We start from the raw sequence: 18,776 nt of genomic DNA, 5'->3' as shown, positions 1-18,776 counted from the left end.
TCTGTCATGATTTCAGTTCGAACAGTGTCCTGGTTTCAGCTGGGATTGAGTTAATGTTCTTAGTAGCTGGTGCAGTGCTGTGTTTTGGATTTGGTGTGATAGCAGCGCTGACAGCACACTGATGGGTTCAGTTGTTGCTGGGTGATGTTTACACCAAGTCAAGGACTTGTCAGTTTCTCCAGCTCTGCCAGAGAGAGGGCTGGAGGGGAATGGGAAATTGGGAGGGGACACAGCCAGGACAGCTGACCCAAGCTAGTCAAAGAGGTATTCCATACCATACGATGTCATGCTGAGTACATAAGCTGGTGGAAGAAGGAGGAAGGGGGACATTTGGCATTATGGTGTTTGTAACCATTAGGTGTGCTGGAGCCCGGCTTTCCTAGAGGGATGGCCGAACACCTGCCTGCCCATGGGAAGCGGTGAATGAATTCCTTGTTTGCTTTGCTTGTGTGTGCGGCTTTTGCTTTACCTATTAAATTGTTCTTATCTCAACCCTTGAGTTTTACATTCCTTTCTGATTCTCGCCCCCATCCCTCTGGGTGAGGGGGGAGTGAGTGAGTGGCTGCGTGGTGCTTGGTTACCAGCCGGGGTTTAAACCACAACAGTCGCAGTCTACTTCCTGCATGCTTCCCAGTGCATGCCCAGAGTTCCAGAAGGAAGGGAAGGGAAGGCAACAACTGCGCAGAACAATTTTCATTCACAGCAGGAAAGAAGCTGCCTTAACCAAGCAGCTTTTCCACCACCTGCTCCCTTGGAGATACCAGAAAGAATTTGCTTTCTACTTCATGTAAGACAGCTACTATTAAAGCTACAATAATATTGTACCATTAATACAGTGTGTATTGATAAAGAAGAATTTTTATCAATAACCACTGGAGGAACTGGACCTGAACACACCAAACAGTAAGAGACTAGCTCATCTGGATATTGCCATTTTGGCAAACAATGTCCGTACTGCTAGGGCCCTTCCACACGCTGGGGCAAAGGAAAGCCCACACTGCAAGTAAAGAACATAAACTGATTTGTGGATCTCATGTAACAAGCTAGTAAATTACAAGTTCCTAGAACACTGGCAAAAGAATCTTAACAATGAGGTGAGTAAAGCATTACAATGAAACTTTTAAGCTGATATTACACATGCGTTCCTAGTATTTAAAATATATTGCATCTTTACTTAGATTGTAGAATTCAGTACAACTTTTGACTGGCAACATCCTTCAAATCTTACTAAGGTATTTAAAGCACCAACAGGTGTCAAAGTTATATCCTTCCTGAAATCCTGAATATTAAGATTTCATTGTTCAATTACTGTGGAAAACTTTAAAAGTAATCATTCTCACTATCAATAGCAAACAATTTCCATTTGTTTTATACCAAGCTCAGTACTGTAGGTGGAGTGAACATTCCGATTCACAGTTGCCAATTTTAGTATTACTTGCTTTCCATTGTTTATACTTCATATATATTCACTGAGATTTCCATAATGATCCTCAAGATCCCTCTTCCCAAGAAACTGCATTGACCACAGGTGAACAGTTAGCCCTTTGAAAGCCCTCCTAAACTTTTCTGACTACCTAGCCTGTGTTTTTTATGTAATGTGCACATACACTTCTAAATATGCGTTCTTTTTCTGGGTGAAGTTGAATACTACTACCAAATAGCCATAAGCTTGCATAAAGAATATGAGCCTTCTGCCACACAATTGGGTATTTATTTTTGCACTTCTTAATCCATTGGTTCTCACAGAATCTATTTTATGACAACACTTTAGATCCCATGACTATGTAGCTTCCTTAGTATCTTACTGTAAACTACTTTCTCACATAAACTTTTAAAAACTTACCGCAACCTGATCTCTGTTAGCTACCATTTTGTTGACAAGAAATCACACAATATTATAAGCAAGGCAAGGTGCCATTCTATGATCATAATCTTTAAGAGGTCCTGCATATCTAAAGCATTTATCTTAAGTATTTTCAAAAGTGTCCTTCCATTTATAAAAGAAAAAAAAACCCTAAAAATGCAAAATATGTCCAAAGTATTATTAGTCTTAGAAACACTGTAAGAAAGCTGAAATAAAAAATACAATATAAATGTTTGCGTTCTGTTTACAAACATTTCGTATCCTCTTTTATTCCTATTGATATCAGTTCCTACTAACTGCAATGATAGCAGCAAGATTCATATATATGTGGTGAACCCACTACTAAGAAAGAAAAACCAGTGAACTCCATTTCTGTAAATACACGTTGTTGAAAATATTCATTGTATTCAGCATCAGAATTATGACTGACATCACTTTAAATAAATGCAATTCCCAAACCCTAAAATTAGCAAGTATTTTTTGTGTGTGATCCATGTATCTCATCCAGTACATTCATGATGCTTTCTACACAAACCTCTTCTTTCTGGTGTTTCATACAGGCTTGCTTCCATAGCTCTTCAAACCTTTCATCTGAAATGTTCACACCAATATTGTGGAGAATTTGTGCAATCTACAAAATAATACAATTCATGTAATTCCGGTCAGCTTTTTCTTTAAGCTATATAGACTCCAGCTTTTACATACACTATCAATCTCTCTTTACCAACGAATATGTTCCCAGTTTTAAATAAAAACTACATACCGCATCCTGCATCCTTAACCAAAGGAGATCCTATTTAAGTAAATCTGAATCTTATTGGGGTGAAAGCTGCAGTGTACAAAATTGCCTTTAGTTTTTAAAGTAATGGTGATGCAACTTCAGCATTAAAACACAGAAGAGTCAGGGAAAAGTAAACATTTTTTAAAAGCTGTAAGTCAAGTTGTGTTTATCCATTGTATTTTTACTGTTTGCAGTTACCAACACAAATGAGATTATACCATCGTCTGCATTTCACAGCAACAATACCATAGGCAAGATCTTCAATCAGTATAGCTAAGTGGGTGAAGTGACTAAAACAAAATGGTTCACATATACTTCGGGTCTTGCTATAGTTTTACACCAAAGTAATACAACAGAAGTTGGGTTTTTCTGTATTTTCTCACTTGGATGCTTCCTGCTCCATGCCTCATTACACTGATCTGTTGACTCCAACGAATGGGGCTTTAGAAGAATATTGACATGACTTGTACTACTGTTAACATTAGCAAACATTTGGCTTCTTCAATTGTATCATGTGTGTGTGCATGTGTGTTATATTTATGCTCTGGAGATTTTATGCATGCTTTGATGAAGTAAAATGCGTAACATTATCAAATCAACCTTGTCATCTTTCTCGAAAACTGTCTTTTGTATTGATATAGGCCGAAACCACAGTACAGCAAATTATATATATATTATATATAAAAATTATTATATGTACCAATAAATTATGACAGTTTATGCCAGCTGAAATCACATGACGAAAACACGGATTAAATTTTGTTTCTTTAAGCACAGGTGTTGTTTCAGTTAAATTAATAATATTACTCATGAAGAAAACAAACCAGATTTGGTCTAATGTCTTCAATAAGCTAGTGAAATTTAAAAGTTAGAACTAAAAGCAATACTCCACTACAGGATACCACTGCAGGGACAGTAAAGGACTACACGCTCTCATAATGTGGCTTCACCATATCAAAATACAACTCTGTCCTGGCTCATCAACAGTCATAAAATAATCACTGACTAAACCACAGACTATCAAGCGTGCAGACAGGGTTAAACTGACCCTTACCGATTATTAACATGATCATGTTGAATATAAATTACACGCTATTACTCAGTTACATAACTTCTATTCTCTTCAATAGACTGGGACAAATTCCAGTGAAGAAACCAGCAGGTCCTAGAACTGTTTTGTTCTTTTGTAACATGAAAACTCACCTCATGAAACTGCTTTATAGTCAGAATTCACATTCATTTCTACAAGCCTCTAAAAACCTGGTAGCATTAAATGACTCTGGGCTTTCATATAATAATTTCATTAGCTATTACATGTTTGAAAAGATTAATGCTCCATAGCAAAATAAATCAAAGACCATCACTAAAATACTGAAATAGTCCATTTCCTGAGTATAGGGTGATTTAACACACTCAGAGGTGGTTAGGTACTGAACTCCGTATAGTCTGTGTAGTCTACAATGGAGTATGACATCTCAGGCCACATTGTAACTTCAGAGATTTCTATCTAGTGCTTGACAGGTATAATGGGCTTCTCAACGAAGCATGAATTCTATTTGCTGTTAGCTATATTCTGCACGCATGGATTTCCTGCTTCAGAGCCAGATTATAAAATGGTAAGTGCCCATGTACACAACATTCTGACAAGCTGTTTTATGGGTATGTATAGAACATGACACCACACTTTTACATCCCTAGCCATTAACTAGCAACATTCTTTTCTGTAAAACACATACTCAAGTTCCAGATCCACATTCAAATGCGACTGAATAGTTAATATAATGACTAGTAGAGAAGGAGAGGTTGTCAAGTCTTTTTTCTTTTTAGATTGGAATTTTACATTTTGTTACAATTGTCTCATAAACTGTATTTCAGGTAATGAAGTTATCTCTTAATATTTTTTCACTAGAAAATGCATACAAATGTAGAAGCAAAAAAGTAAACAATAGTGAAGCAGCAGTGAAGTATTTATGTGGGAGAAGCTCTGGCCTGTGAGGTAACAGACTGGTAGCAGCCCCCAGAAATACCAGATAGAAAAATCTTAGTCCTCAAGCATGTCCCTGCAGTCTCACACACTATCGTTCTCTTCAGAACTATGAGATGGCACAGTACTGGTGTGCGACTCCCTATATCCTCGATCACTGCGTAAGTCCTTTGTAGATCTCAGCCTACGTTGGTGGTTCAGCAGAGCACTTAAAAGGTATATTCAAGCAGTTTGCTAAATTTGCCGTTAGCAAAACCTGCAAGTTTGTTTGAAGAGGGACACATTGGGTATAATTTTCTACTGAACATCCCTCTGTGATAGAAACTATTTTACACACCTGTAAAAATCTTCTTGTGCAGCTTTTAAAGACATACTCTCACAGAATAACTTTGGTTGGAAGAGATCTCTGGAGATCATCCATCCAACCACATAATCAAAGTAAGGCTAGATTTACCATTAAATCATGTTGCTTTAGACCTTGCACAGAAATGCAAATATGTGCAAGGATGAAAATCTCACAGCTGCTTTGCTCTTCTCACATTGCAGAAATTATAAATCATAGACTCTGAAGCTCTAGATTAATTACTAAACCTTGTTTGACACAGCATTTGAGCATGTGAGTAGCAACAACCTGACGTACTTTCTTACATTACTTATTGAAGTTGGAGCTCAATAAAATTAATATCTACCACCTTTATGAATAACTTTGAATGTGAAGAGCACATATTTTTCAGATAGTTGAATGGATGCAAAGACTGTAATGCTGAAACAATTAATTTTACAACCTATTTGATAATATGAGTTTTCACTCCCGCATGGCTAGAGGTACATTTATCTTGGAAGAGTATTCTGAAGAAATGCACTATACCTCTGCTTTTGGTCTTGTTTTTAAAAGATCGCTTTCATACACTCCCTTTTGATTGAAGACAGAAGGGAACAATAATGCATAAGCATTGCCCTGATCACCATAATTAGTTCTGTCACTGATGCGGCGAATTTGAGGAGCAGGAATATCTGAACGAACAGTTGGAACACCACACACTGGATAGCCTGTGGAAATCAAAGGTAGCATGATAAAGCCTTTATGCAAAGACAGTGCCAGGGAGGATAAAAAATTTTGTATGAAATAAGAACAAATTTGATACTTCATCTCACTTAGGTTCAATAACAAATTATATAATTTTCTTCCTCATCTCGTTTTTTGTATTTTTAGAATTCCTAGCTTCAGCTACATCGTGAAGCATGACAACAGGTAATCTTGCAGTAATAGTCTAGGACTTATCCAGTACTTCCAGCTGAAAACATTTTTAGGTGATTCCAAGAAGATACTGTTCTCCCAAATATACTAGCATAATTTCCCAAAGACCTACATTAACTTTCACATTTTGAATGTATTAACCATGTCAAACATCCAAGCCATGCCAACTTCCAAGTCACAATCCTAAATAAACTTAGTTTAGATACATTAATTCACTATTGTACATTAGTAGAACCTGTAGCAAATAAGTTTTAAACTTGTTCCTGATTTTGTTTTAAATAATGCTCAGAAGTGAGTACAGTCCACTGTACTTACAGGTTGTTGGGAGACCACCTACTACAGCATTATACTGCGAAGAAGTTGCTTGATAGTTTGCAAATACATGATCTGTTGATCTTTTAAGCTTTTTTGGTGTCTTTTCTGAGCTTCCTGGTTCTTTTAACAAAAGATCTTCCTGTTTCAGCAGTGGCTCATCATTTATCTTTGTGTCTTGAGGCAGAACAGGAGCATCTAATTTTTTCCCTATAAACAAAAGTTAATGGTCAGCCAGAATTTATTATCAGCATGTTATAGACCAAGAGTAAAAACCGTTGCTTGAATCCTTGAAAAAAATATAAAGTAGGTAAGAAAACCCATCTGCATTTCTGATAATGATCCTAAGAGATTTTTTTACTTTATCCTGATTTATGGGCTGTTCTCAACATGCCACACTGAACTCCAGGGTTCTGAAATACATTGGTACCTGAGGCTCTGCTGGTGGTAGGCAATGCACTTGCTAAATCCCACCCTTCTAAAGGAGCACCTAGTCTACAACAGCAATGTCCTTTCAATAGCTGCTGCAAGAACAAGATAATCTCTGCAATTTCCCAGTATCATCATCTACCTTTTGTAATTATTTTTTCTTCAAACTCTTTAATAGCCATTTTGTCTTTCCAGTTCAGAAAGTTTGCAAACTCCAGATAATTAATCAGACCATCTTTATCCAAATCACAATAGTCAAATAAGGAATCCAGGAGCTCATCATCTAGATTAAGATTAAGCTGAAAAAAGGACTTCCGTAGGTCACCCTTGTCTATCATTCCATCAGCGTTCTATTACAAATAAAACAAAACAGCTGTTATAATAGCCATCATAAAAAGGCATCATCAAAAGGAATACAGAAATATATGGGGTTTTATACATGTATACACCCACACGCATGTATATATAAATATATACATATATATAGGGCCAGGCATACCATTTCAGACAAGTTACGTTACTGAGTACGAAGAAACCCCGAGTAATTTAGAAATTAAAAATCTGAATATAAAAGCATCAAAAAATAATTTTCACCTTAAATAATACAGTGATTTGAGAGTAAAAGAGTGTGACAGGGTATTGTGACAAGATAACAATCTAATCATAAACGTTGAGGCAAAGCCAAGATTTCTTTTGAAAGTAAGGCATCAATCATTCTGTATACATTACAATTAATGTTATATATGAAATTTCAATTACAATTTTTTTTTCAGAGAGAAAAAAATAAAAGATCCGAAATTCTGATGCTTGGTGGCTTAGTCAGAAAGTACAGCTTGGAAGAAAATATAAACATAATCCTTTGAACTGTTTTTCTTTTGAGAAGAAATACCAAATTTTGAAGCACAAAAAATGCTAAGATTATTCCTGATCATGCATTTCTTGCTCACTGTTAACTTGGATGTTCCAAATACTGTTGTGAATGGTTCCAAATACTGTTGTGCTTCATTCCACAACCTATCACAGTAGACTAAACACATGGTAACTATCAATTTATAGACTTTATCTATATTTATATTGCTACACTCATGTTTCTTCATGTTTGTACCTCCACAGCACAGGAGTGCTAATGTCACACATTGCTTTAAATTTACACTTTTTTCAAAGCACTAACCTTATCATAATGCCTGAATGCTTCCAGTAACATGTCAAAATTCTCATAGTTGTCTTTCTTCAAACTTTGCCGAACTGCAGTCAAGACAGCTTTCTCTTGGTCTTTACCACAGAGGAACTCATGTGGAACCCAGTAGTGAAGAAGATCACCAACTCCTAAAAATAAACACTTCCTCAATTAGTTGCCCATATAGAGAAAATGGACATTTTAAAAAAAATGGCTTACAGTCTTAAGGAAAAGGAGAATTTCAGTTTTGAGATGCTGATTTTCAGCACTCCTGAACATCTCATATGGCCATTTCATTGACCGATCAAATGGTCCACACAATAGTTTCTCTACTCATATGCAATTAATATAAAAATAATTATAATTAATATCAATTGATATCAATAATTTTGAATCATCATATTATAGCTTCACAAATCCATCTACTGCTTCCAGAAGCTTCCAAATGCAGTAAATTGATGTCTAGATAGTTGAGAACAAAAGAACATGTATTATTAATCTATCACTTCCAGTCTGTCACATTTCACAATACTTACAGGAACCAATGGGAAAGTCAATGTAATATTTCAGATAATTTTATACCATTGATTTCTAGGAAGATAATGTACTATTTTTGTGTTATTCTTCCCATTTTCTACATATCCTAACTTCACTAGTATTTTTAAACACTGAGCTACAGTTCTCATCCAAGTCCCCAAGACACCAAGGTCACGTTCTAAATGCAAGAAGTCCATTCAGAGTTCAATAACAAACAGAGGTAGCTCACCTAATCCCCTTCTAACAGCAATGTACATGCATTATTTTCTACTTGTTAATAATGAAATTTTTTATTCAGTTCCTTCTGCTGTTCCTTAAAGGTAAGGCATATTTACCCATTTTAAATATTTAACTTTATTACACTACAGAATAAAGCATATATAAAAGCTCATGCAGAATTTGAACAAGCTTTCTCTAGTTTTGACTAGTTAAGCAGCTTTGAGCCACTTACATTTTTTTACAGCCTAACTATTTGCTGTATTCCTTAGTTATTAACATAAGGTTAAAACACCATTAATCCCAACATTGACTATTTGAGTTGACTAGCTTTCAAAACTTTTTCGTAATGAAAACCAGTAACTTTTTCTTTTTGTTCTGTTTTCTGTCTCCCTGCTACCTTCCAAACCTTATTATTCATATTTATTGCTTATGTTTATTCTTTTTATAGAAGCACTGGAAAAAACGAGGCATAATGGATTTGAACAGCCATTTTAACTTTGTCACTTAGATGTCAGTATGACTTTTCTGCTGTCCTTGATTTTGTTTACATACAGATACAGAAGCTTTAAAAAACAAACAACAAAAAAACCCAACCCCAACATGATCATCCAAAACCTCGTTTCTTTATTTCTGACTTTTTTTTTTTTTCCCTCACGAGCAACTTCAGTTCTTCTCAAATTTTCCTTCAAAAAGTTACTGTCATTGTTAAATTTTTGTACTCTGCCTCTAAGATTTTAGGAAAATGACACACTACACAGCCAACAGTAACTACTTCTACTTTCATCAACAAAATAAGATTTTATTCTGCCCCTGAACTTACCATATTCATCTGGACGAAGTAACATTCCAAATGTACGGCCTGGGGGAACTTTCATAGTTTCTGCTATACTGTCAATAAGCACATTTCTTTGTTAACTGGCAAATAGTTTATTAATAGTCAAAATAAACCCTGTGCTATTATTAAAAAAAAAGTTATCAACTGTTATATAATTAGGGGTGACACACATAGTTCACCTGAAACGTTTATCAGTACTTTGCTTCAAAGTTGCCATTCCAGAAAAGCATCCCTTTATATACCTGTTTAGAATATTTGCTGTTTGTAATATAACACAACCAAATGGAAAAACATTCTATGCTATTTTTTTTTTTTCTAAGACAATGACAGAAATAAGTGAGAAAAGTCCTTAAAACATACTAGTCAAACAATAGGAGTGTTTAGGACAAATCGATCTCCAACTCAAATAACATCTCCAAATAAACTACTCTGGGCTGAAGTGGAAAAAGTGAATCACATCTCTGCTTTTTCACATGCAATTTTGTGTTTATCAAAACCAGCAGCCGAGCCAATGTCCATCTAGGAAACTTGGCTCAGTTTTATTTGCCAGAAAATTAAGATGCCTTTGGTGACATTAAAGAGCTGTTTGTTTCTTCATCTGAAAAAGATGCAATGTTTATTTTATCTCTATGTTTAACAATTAAAACTCTTTCATGAATCAGAAATATCCATCAAAATTGAAATGAGAATCAGTACTTTGCTCTAAAATACAAAACAAATAAACAAAACACACCCCCAGAGATGGAAGCACCATCGTCTAAAAACTATCACGTGTAGGGGTTTTTTATCCTCGCCATATTACACATAGGACGTGGATGGTATAAAATTCACTAAATGTAATTTGGTTAGCTTCTATCTGTCTTGTAATGTTAGTGCTGGGTTTGAGCTTGCACTGCAACCCATATTCCCTGACTGATCATACTGCTTCACGTTGCTCACGCTCCAGGGCTACTTCACAGTAAGCTAGGACACAGAAAAGGGGAGAAGAGAAACTGGTTCACATTCGTGTTCACTCCTTACAGGTACTATGGGCATAGTTCTCCAGTCACTTAAGCCTGTGATCTTGAGCTTAAAATTAAATTTTGCTACCAAAGTCAGTAATGTTGTTTGTGAGTCTTCAGATACCCTTTTGAAGGAATCTAGAGCATCTGCAAAGGCAGCCTTTGTACACATTCAGGAACCCAGTATCTGTAGCACAGCTGGATCCTGACCACAGCGTACTTAGGACTACTGTAGCCCTTCATAAGCAGTTTGGTAAAATTAAAAAGCTGTTCCAGATCACCTGAGGTATATAAAGCATTGTAATGATTCAATTGAGACTGATACATGCTGCTAGACAATTAACACAATTTAGTTCCATGTCCTTTTCCAAGGAAGTAGTAAATTGAGAATACTGGTGATGTAATAAAGATGACCAAAACCAGTGTCAGAGTAAGCAAAATGGTCAAATCCCCAAACAACAGGTGAGACATTTCAGTTACGAAATAACTGCAAATGACAGGGAAAAAAATAATGAAGTGTGCTTGTAATTTGCTTGGTGCAAATCTGGTCTATTCAGATACAGACCACTGACTTAACTTCACCACATAGACACAATAGAGCCCTTATTAGTAACTTGCATACTTATCAGCCTAATTAGGGCAAGTAGAAAGTCCCTTTCTGTAACTTGAATGCTGAAGTGGAAGCACTGAGCACACAGTTATAATTTTTACTCAAGGCAGACAAAGATACTGGAGGTTTGGCAAACATGAGTGAACTTTGTTCTTGGAAGGTACCTTTGGTACTTACGGATCAAGGCCTTTTCCAAGCTGAGGCTGAAATTTTCCCTTGAAACCATCACTTTGTTTTGATACAATTTTTGCTTCTGTCTTCCTACAAATTATGAAAATAACTCTCACAAGTATCTGATTAACAATATTCAACAATTTTTCAATAATATTAAAAAATATTATACATTGGAAGGAAACATCAACTCCTCTGTGAGACAAACACAAATACAGTAATTGAAAAATCTTGCTTGCTATTTAAAATCAAATGTGTCTTTATGTAATGCTAAAGACATGCCAAGTGCTGTCATACTTTGGTAGAACTGATTTGAATAAACTATTCTAAAAATTACTCCTTCTATTTTCTGTTCAGTTCAATATAGCTAGGGATAAAATTGTGAGATGTAAAACTATATTCATATTTGAAGACTCACTCTTCCCGAGAACTCCACTAATTAACTAGTTAACTCATTGCAACTTACGATTGTAGATCATTGAGCCATTTTAATGATTTTGAAACACTTCGCCCATCTTTGAAGTGGGGGGTTTCTATTCCATAAACAAAAGACTTGCTGAAGTTTGGTGAGTCATATTTCCTATTTATTGCTTCTCCTGTGGAAAAAGTAAGCATTTAAACTGTATAAAACACCTCAGGAAAAAAAATATACTAAGTATCTTCATTCTTAAGAAAAAACAATGAAATGAAAAAGCAAAAGCGAACAATTTGTTCAACTAAATAGAACTAATTTGCATTCCCTGTGTTTATTAAGTAGTTAGGAATAATCTCATTGTCAAAACTGAAGATGAATGGCAAAATAAAAAGCAAAAACCTGCTTCAGTTGTAAAACAGCTGGATGTCCTTTTATGTCTGATTAAAGACAAGCCCAACAGAATTAATGAAAAAATTCTAGGTAGCTTAAGTAGTGAGGGTCACACAAACAAATCACTTTATAAAGCCCATACCTGAGCATCATTTAATTTACTATTGGTTAAAAAAAAATGCCAAAAGGAAAAAATGTTTTTGAGGTGCTGTACTTTCAGATATATTCTTGCTATGTTGACTTCAGCGGAAATTTTGCAACTGACTTCACCATAAACAAGGTATTACCCTACTTGTTCCTGAACTTGCCTATAAAATGAAGTTCCACATACATACAGTATTATGTGATATTCTTGTAAGTGAGCTGCAAGCACATGTTCCTTGCCACAGGAAAAAAGTCATTCTTTCTTGAACTGCTCTTTTCAATTGAAAACTGAAAAGCTCTTTTCAATCACCTTTGGAAAAGAATGGCAATTAGAGCTTTCAAAAAAATATTATTTACTGCATGCTTTCTAATAAGGGCTTCCTATGGCTACATGGCAGCATGGAATTTTTATGTTCTTGTTCAAAACTGGGGCACATAGTTTACTTTTTTTTTGTACTGTCTGCCTGGTTTTGCTTGGTCGCTCCATGATCTTGTGCACGGAAGTTACAAAGGAGACAGAAATGGATAACGAATAATGCCACTGAAATATCTAAGAAAGGTGGGGAAGAAGGGAGACAAAAATTACAGGTTTGGCCAATTTATACCAGTAATACTTGCAGTAGAATTTCTCAGTGAACGAACACAGCGCTATAAATTAACTTCTATGTGACTGCCCCCATATAAAATTTACATTATTACAACTGAAATACCTGTATTGCAGTTTCTTAAATATTTGGCCTACAGTTACAACACTCTTAGTACTAGTACAGTGGGTAAATTTTTTATAATAATAATTTTACAGGGCAGCAACCTAAGTGGAAATGATGGAACTGGGAAAAACAGAAGCAGCTGCAAATACATGTACTGTGTTTCTGAGCGCTATTTGTTACTCTGCTCATGGGCAGACCTATGAGATAAAGGGTAACCATCTCTGAGCAGGCCACTTCACCTAAGTACAGCCCCCAGAGGCTGAAACAGTAGAGGCACAGCCCGCTGGAAGGACAGGGCAAGAGGCTGTGGGACAGACTCACAAGCAGGATGCTGTAGGCTGAGGAACCTGCATTTCAGAGTCAGCAGCCTGAAATTCCTTGCAACCAGAGCCTGATGCCAAGCTCCCCATCAGAAAGTCTTTAACTGCCCTGAAAATCTGTCTGGATCCTGATAAAAAAGAGGAACCAGAGGTAAAAGTACTGGAATGGATTAGGCACACAGTCTGTGGTTTTAAGCCTGAGATTGCTCTCAGTGGCACAGACAATGCCAAACTCTGCTAGCAACCAGGGCATCTATGAGTTTCTAATTTCCTGGAAATACTTTGCTTTTCAATTAGCACCCAAAAGAAATGAGGCTTCCAGCTCCCTCATTACGTTCTTACAGTGTAAGATCACCACGAAGTGATCTACAATTCTAGAAACATGTCATGCTCTCTCAGTTGCACAGAAGGAGTTTTTTTCACATTATTACTTTTAAAAACAATTTATATTAATGCAGTAGTAAAAATTAATAGTTTATATCTCAAAAAAATAGCATACAATTACATCTTGAAGACACAAAGAGGAACCATTACCTTCATTTATATTAGAACTTTTTATGCAGTTTCTCATCAGCCTTTGAACTTACCCACATAATAATCATTGTGTGACACAATGTACAGGTCATGTCCTTCTCTGGCTTCTTTATCCACTTCCTCAAAAGTTTTTGGTGGATTTATAAGTTCTCCAGCTGACACATCTGGAAAGCAAGGAATAAATACATGGTTGGGGGAGGTAAGAGGGATGGGTGTTTGGTTGGTTCTTAAACGGTATTTTCTTAGATAAGATGCTAATGCTGTGGAAGAATGATACTTCTCAGCACATTTCTAATCAATCTATAGGAATCTTACAGCATAATGACATGAGACTAGGAGGAAAAAAAATAAATCACAAAAATTGGGATGAACATAACTGTTGCAAGAGTTACATGGTCAACATGCAAGTGATTTGCTCCCATCTATGGAGGAAAGATTTACAGGTCAAGGTAGTATCTTTTATTAGACCTATTAGAATAGTTGGGAAAAAGAAGGTTAAGTTGTCAGCTACCTAAACAGTTCTCCTGGAACAGAGCCAAAAGCTCTACTAGTTACGAAAGTTCTCAGTTCCTTGTTTCTTCATTGTAACTGAAAAAAATCTGTAATTTTTATGCCTTTCAATAACTGCTGTAATAATATCTTTTCTATTAAGCGGAGATTTTTGGGAGCATACAATATGCTAGACACTAAATTGCAGATTATCTTGTATTTAGAAGAAACATATTTTAACACTAGTTTTTCCTACCTTGAATGACTTTTTTTCCAAATGTAGTATTAATTATATCCAAGCCCTCAGGTAACATAGAAGATTGATCATGTGATCTGCCCAAGGATGCTTCACGATTACTGAAGTAGATTGCTTCTTTTTTGTCTTGTATTTTTTGTTGAAAATTAGTTTTAGGAAGTGGATTTATCAATGAAGCTGCCTAAAGACATCACACACAACACAAGAGGCAAGAAAACCAAAATTTAACCATTCACACTTCACTACGGCTACTCCCTCACACACACATGAACAAAAGTTTGATCATAAGTGTTCTAATGAAATCTTATATTATTACACTCACATAATTTCATCTACCAAGTCGCAAAAATAAACTGTATTTATACATAAAACTGCATAAAATACACATTGTGAGACAGAACTTTTTCTTTTTATGCAAGTTTTTCCACTTGTTAATTTATAAAACTTCAAGACTGCAGATTTTCTTTTCTTAACGTATATTAGAAAATCCAGCCTAATTTATACTATGACCAAATTTAAGTGTCAAAATTATTATAACATCTTTGGAACATAACATAAACATTGAAATGAAATTAATAACTTCTCCAATGACTACTGAATTAAGTCACTGATGAGAGATAAAAGTCACTGAACTTCAAATGTTTTCCTATTTCAATCATGCTAATTAAATCCTATGAATTGACCTCAGAACTCAGATAATCCACAACAGTGGTGAAATGCAAAAAATAGCGTCACTCAGCTATGTACCTTTAACCCTGACTGCAAAGAAAGCAGTTGCTCTTATTAAGGACATTCTTAAGCGGTCCATTCTTAAACAAAAATAAACCAGTCATACTCTTACACTGAGTGAAGAACATGACGCAATGCCATGTGTCAAGTGAGCTGCAATGTCAGGATCATCTGCTCTGCCGTAGAATATTCTTTCAACGCCAGGAGCCGGATTTGTCGTATTTCGAAACTTTCTCACAGTAGTTGGAGTAATGGGCTGTGCATTAAGGCAAAGCAAAAACAATTTTACACCAGATATCCACAAAATATTAATTAGAAGAAAACATACTGCAGCCATTTCAGTGTGATTCCACAGAGAGAAAAACAAAAAATGAAGATATCTTAGGGATTTAACACGTGCATACGCTTCTGTAGATGCTGATATTCTGAGCATAAGGTCAACATAGACCAGCCTAAATTTTATCAAACCAGGAACAGAAGTAATGACAGTTGCTAAGTTCCAACTACCTGGTTCCATCTCTAAGGTGGATAAATGGTTCTTCCTATATACTCCATGAAAAGTAGATGTTACAATTATCAACTTTAGAAACCTTTAACTGGATTCTCAACAATTCCACCATCAATGGAAGAATTTCAGAAATTATTTTAACCAACTTGTTATTTTTTTAATTATCCATTTAAAGGAAGAGCTAGTGCTATTTAAGGGATCCATCTGTGTCTTAGTAACCTCTGACCCTTTAGGGGTATGTGGAAGGGCCAGCGGAAAGCACAATTCTGAGAAGCATCCTTGCAAAGAAGAAGGACCTCCATCAGAAGTAATAATTCCTAATAATAATCACTAAGTGTATTACCAGAGAAAAACAACTCTATTTAGTCCCATCTAAGCAGGCATGGTGAATTTTGTAAAACATGCAGAATGAAAAAGAACTACCAGAAGTGTTTTACAACCCTACCAGCTATTCTATATGATCCCATGTGACAAAAAACTAAAAAACTAACATAAAATAAAAAAGTAATTTCTAAAAAAGCGGCATGTAGAAAAAATGACCAAGGTTTCACTGATTTGTTTTGGGGGGTTGGGGGGTGGCAGGTTTTTTTAGGGCCTGTCTCAAAGCACAGTCCCTGATGGGAAATCATGGCACAAGTTTCACAAGGAGCACCTGAAAAACCAACTCACCCTGGGTAAAACCTCAGTGAAGCAACTCGCAGCCGTTCCGCCAGTGGGAAGTGACTTTCCAGCCTAAACGATACAATCAAGAAGCAAGGCATAACCAAACCCACGGGACTAATAAGCACAGCCAGTCAAATTGGGCTCTGACACCTTGCACGAGTTGTTGTCTACTTGTCCCCGTTTTGATAAGAGGGAAAAAAGGACCCACACGCATTCTGGAGGGGAGAGAGGGGGGCCCGCAGCAAGATGCGCCTGCCTGCCCCGCACGCTGCCCCTCCTCTAGCCTCTTCCCTCAGCCCGCAGCGAGACCCCGGCCCGGGAAGGCTCGGAGAGCGGGCGGGCGGCTCGGCGCTGCGGTGCGACCCCTTCGGCCAAGGCACTCACAGCGAGCAGCTCGGGAAACCTGTCAGTGAACTTCCCCTCGTAGACGGCCCGCAGCGGCCCCGCCATGGCGACACCGGGGCCGCAGCGGCCGTTTATACCGCTCGCCTGACAACGGCGGCGGGCGGCGCGGCCCGTTCCCTCGGAGACATCAGCGGGAGCGGCCGTCTGGGGTTGCCGCCCGCCGCGCTCCCAGCGCTCGCCGGCCCCGCCCCCGCCACACCGCTCCGGCCGGCCCCGCCCCCTCACACCGCTCCGGCCGGCCCCGCCCCCGCCACGCCGCTCCGGCCGGCCCCGCCCCCTCACACCGCTCCGGCCGGCCCCGCCCCCTCACACCGCTCCGGCCGGCCCCGCCCCCGCCACACCGCTCCGGCCGGCCCCGCCCCCTCACACCGCTCCGGCCGGCCCCGCCCCCGCCACACCGCTCCGGCCGCCTCCCGCGCACCCCCTGGAGAAAGCCAGGAAACAAAACCCACTCAGGGCTGTTTTGTAACCGCTGTGACCCAAGGAAATCATTCAGACCCAAATGCGGAGGTAGCACCTTCCTCAGACCCGTTATTACAGCCCTTGGAAATTCACCAGCTTTCAGACAGGCGGGCTGAGTCTTCTCTGGGTTGAAAGGAAGTCTTACAAAGTGAGAAGTCCAATGAAACGTTCAATCTTTATTAATTATTCTATTAAAAAGTACAGCCCCTTTCACAAATGTTGTCACGTGTATAAAAACATTAATGTAATATTTTATACTGAGACTGCTCCTCCAGAGCAAACCGCAATTCCCATCGATACCATGGCACAGAGGTGGGTGAGAGGGGCCTGGCAGCATTGCCCAGGCACCACGTGAATGCTCTGTCTTAACACATCGTGTATCTAAACCACTGTATTCGCCTTTTAGAAACAGATGTGGCTTACTTCAGAAAAGCAGCATGTGTAAGACTGAACAAGTTTCATTGCTGTTTAGAAGCCCCTCTGCTCTTACAAAGACTTTTACTCTCAGGTGACATTTAGTAAACTCTCTCCTTCCCAGCAAAACACCTACATTTAATCACATCCCGCTCCATTCTCTACAGTCCTATGATGGCAAAGCCAATTTTAGATAAACATACAGACCTTAACCGCAATTAATTAACAAACACTACCAGCTGTTGCCATTTTATTCTCAGCCCTAAGTTTTGTTTGATAAGGAATTAAAATTAAGGAAGCTAAATTAAAACTGAATTTTCAGGACCCTTTACTACAAATGGAAGATGAGTCTTGGGCAGCGATTGCTCACCGATGACCAGGCCACTGGGCAGTCAGGGTACCTGACTACCTACCTGCTCCAGCGTCGGGAGCTTCAACAGCACATGTCAGTACTATGATCAGATAGCTTCTAGCAGGCATGAACATACTTAATCTTCTCCAGGTAACATATGTTATCATCAGCTGTTACCTAGCTGTGGCCTTTCCGGTGCCCTTTTCAAAAGTAGGTGTGTTTTTCTGTTGTCAGATGTGGCTTGTTCCACATAGTTCATACAGAACATCCACAACCACTTGGAAACTAAAGCTCTTGCAAATTCTTAATGTGTTCAGTTTATTTCATATTTCAGTCATATTTGTTTTTACTTAAAGTCCAGAGCACTCCTGCTAAATAAAGCAATAATTGTTGGTAGTTCAATAAATGAAATAAAATGATCAATTACATCTTGCCTCATGATCTGTCCATGTCAGGTGCAATTTCTATCTAGTAAAGGCTAAAACTGCAGGTGTTAGAAATAAGGGATTAATTTGATCTGATTGTAACTGGGTAAGGATAAAGCTCTCAGAAGAAGAGGGAACTATTTATAGAGAGGAATAGTCAAGTAAAGTATCACAAAAATTATATGGTAATAGCAGGGCATGGGAAAATGGGACTTGAATTTTTATTCTTGTGTTCGTTGTACTTCTAGCTGGCTATCCACCTGTGCTCAAGGTATTACCATTTTTGTACATTCTGTTATTTCCGATTTATTTTTACGTTGCTTTTTTCCCCAGTAGGTGGCCACGCTTGCTAATTGAAAGAATACACTTAGACACAGTGCAG

General features: G+C 37.7%; 1 protein-coding gene across 1 annotated transcript; it reads right to left on the bottom strand.

Moving 5' to 3' along the window:
- Positions 1-1,406: 1,406 nt before the first annotated feature.
- On the bottom strand, positions 1,407-16,896 carry EFHB (EF-hand domain family member B). Its single transcript, XM_037387275.1, has 13 exons — positions 16,721-16,896; positions 16,343-16,405; positions 15,278-15,421; positions 14,437-14,617; positions 13,745-13,855; positions 11,645-11,774; positions 11,185-11,268; positions 9,382-9,449; positions 7,800-7,954; positions 6,771-6,978; positions 6,203-6,409; positions 5,498-5,679; positions 1,407-2,495 (listed from the first exon to the last, which is right to left on the bottom strand). The coding sequence occupies exons 1-13, from the start codon at positions 16,784-16,786 to the stop codon at positions 2,331-2,333; spliced, it is 1,764 nt and encodes a 587-aa protein (XP_037243172.1). The 5' UTR covers positions 16,787-16,896; the 3' UTR covers positions 1,407-2,330.
- Between the last annotated feature and the right edge of the window lie 1,880 nt (positions 16,897-18,776).

Source organism: Falco rusticolus, chromosome 4, assembly GCF_015220075.1.
Source record: "Falco rusticolus isolate bFalRus1 chromosome 4, bFalRus1.pri, whole genome shotgun sequence".
Classification (NCBI taxonomy): domain Eukaryota; kingdom Metazoa; phylum Chordata; class Aves; order Falconiformes; family Falconidae; genus Falco; species Falco rusticolus.
This window is presented reverse-complemented; position numbering and strand designations above follow the sequence as displayed.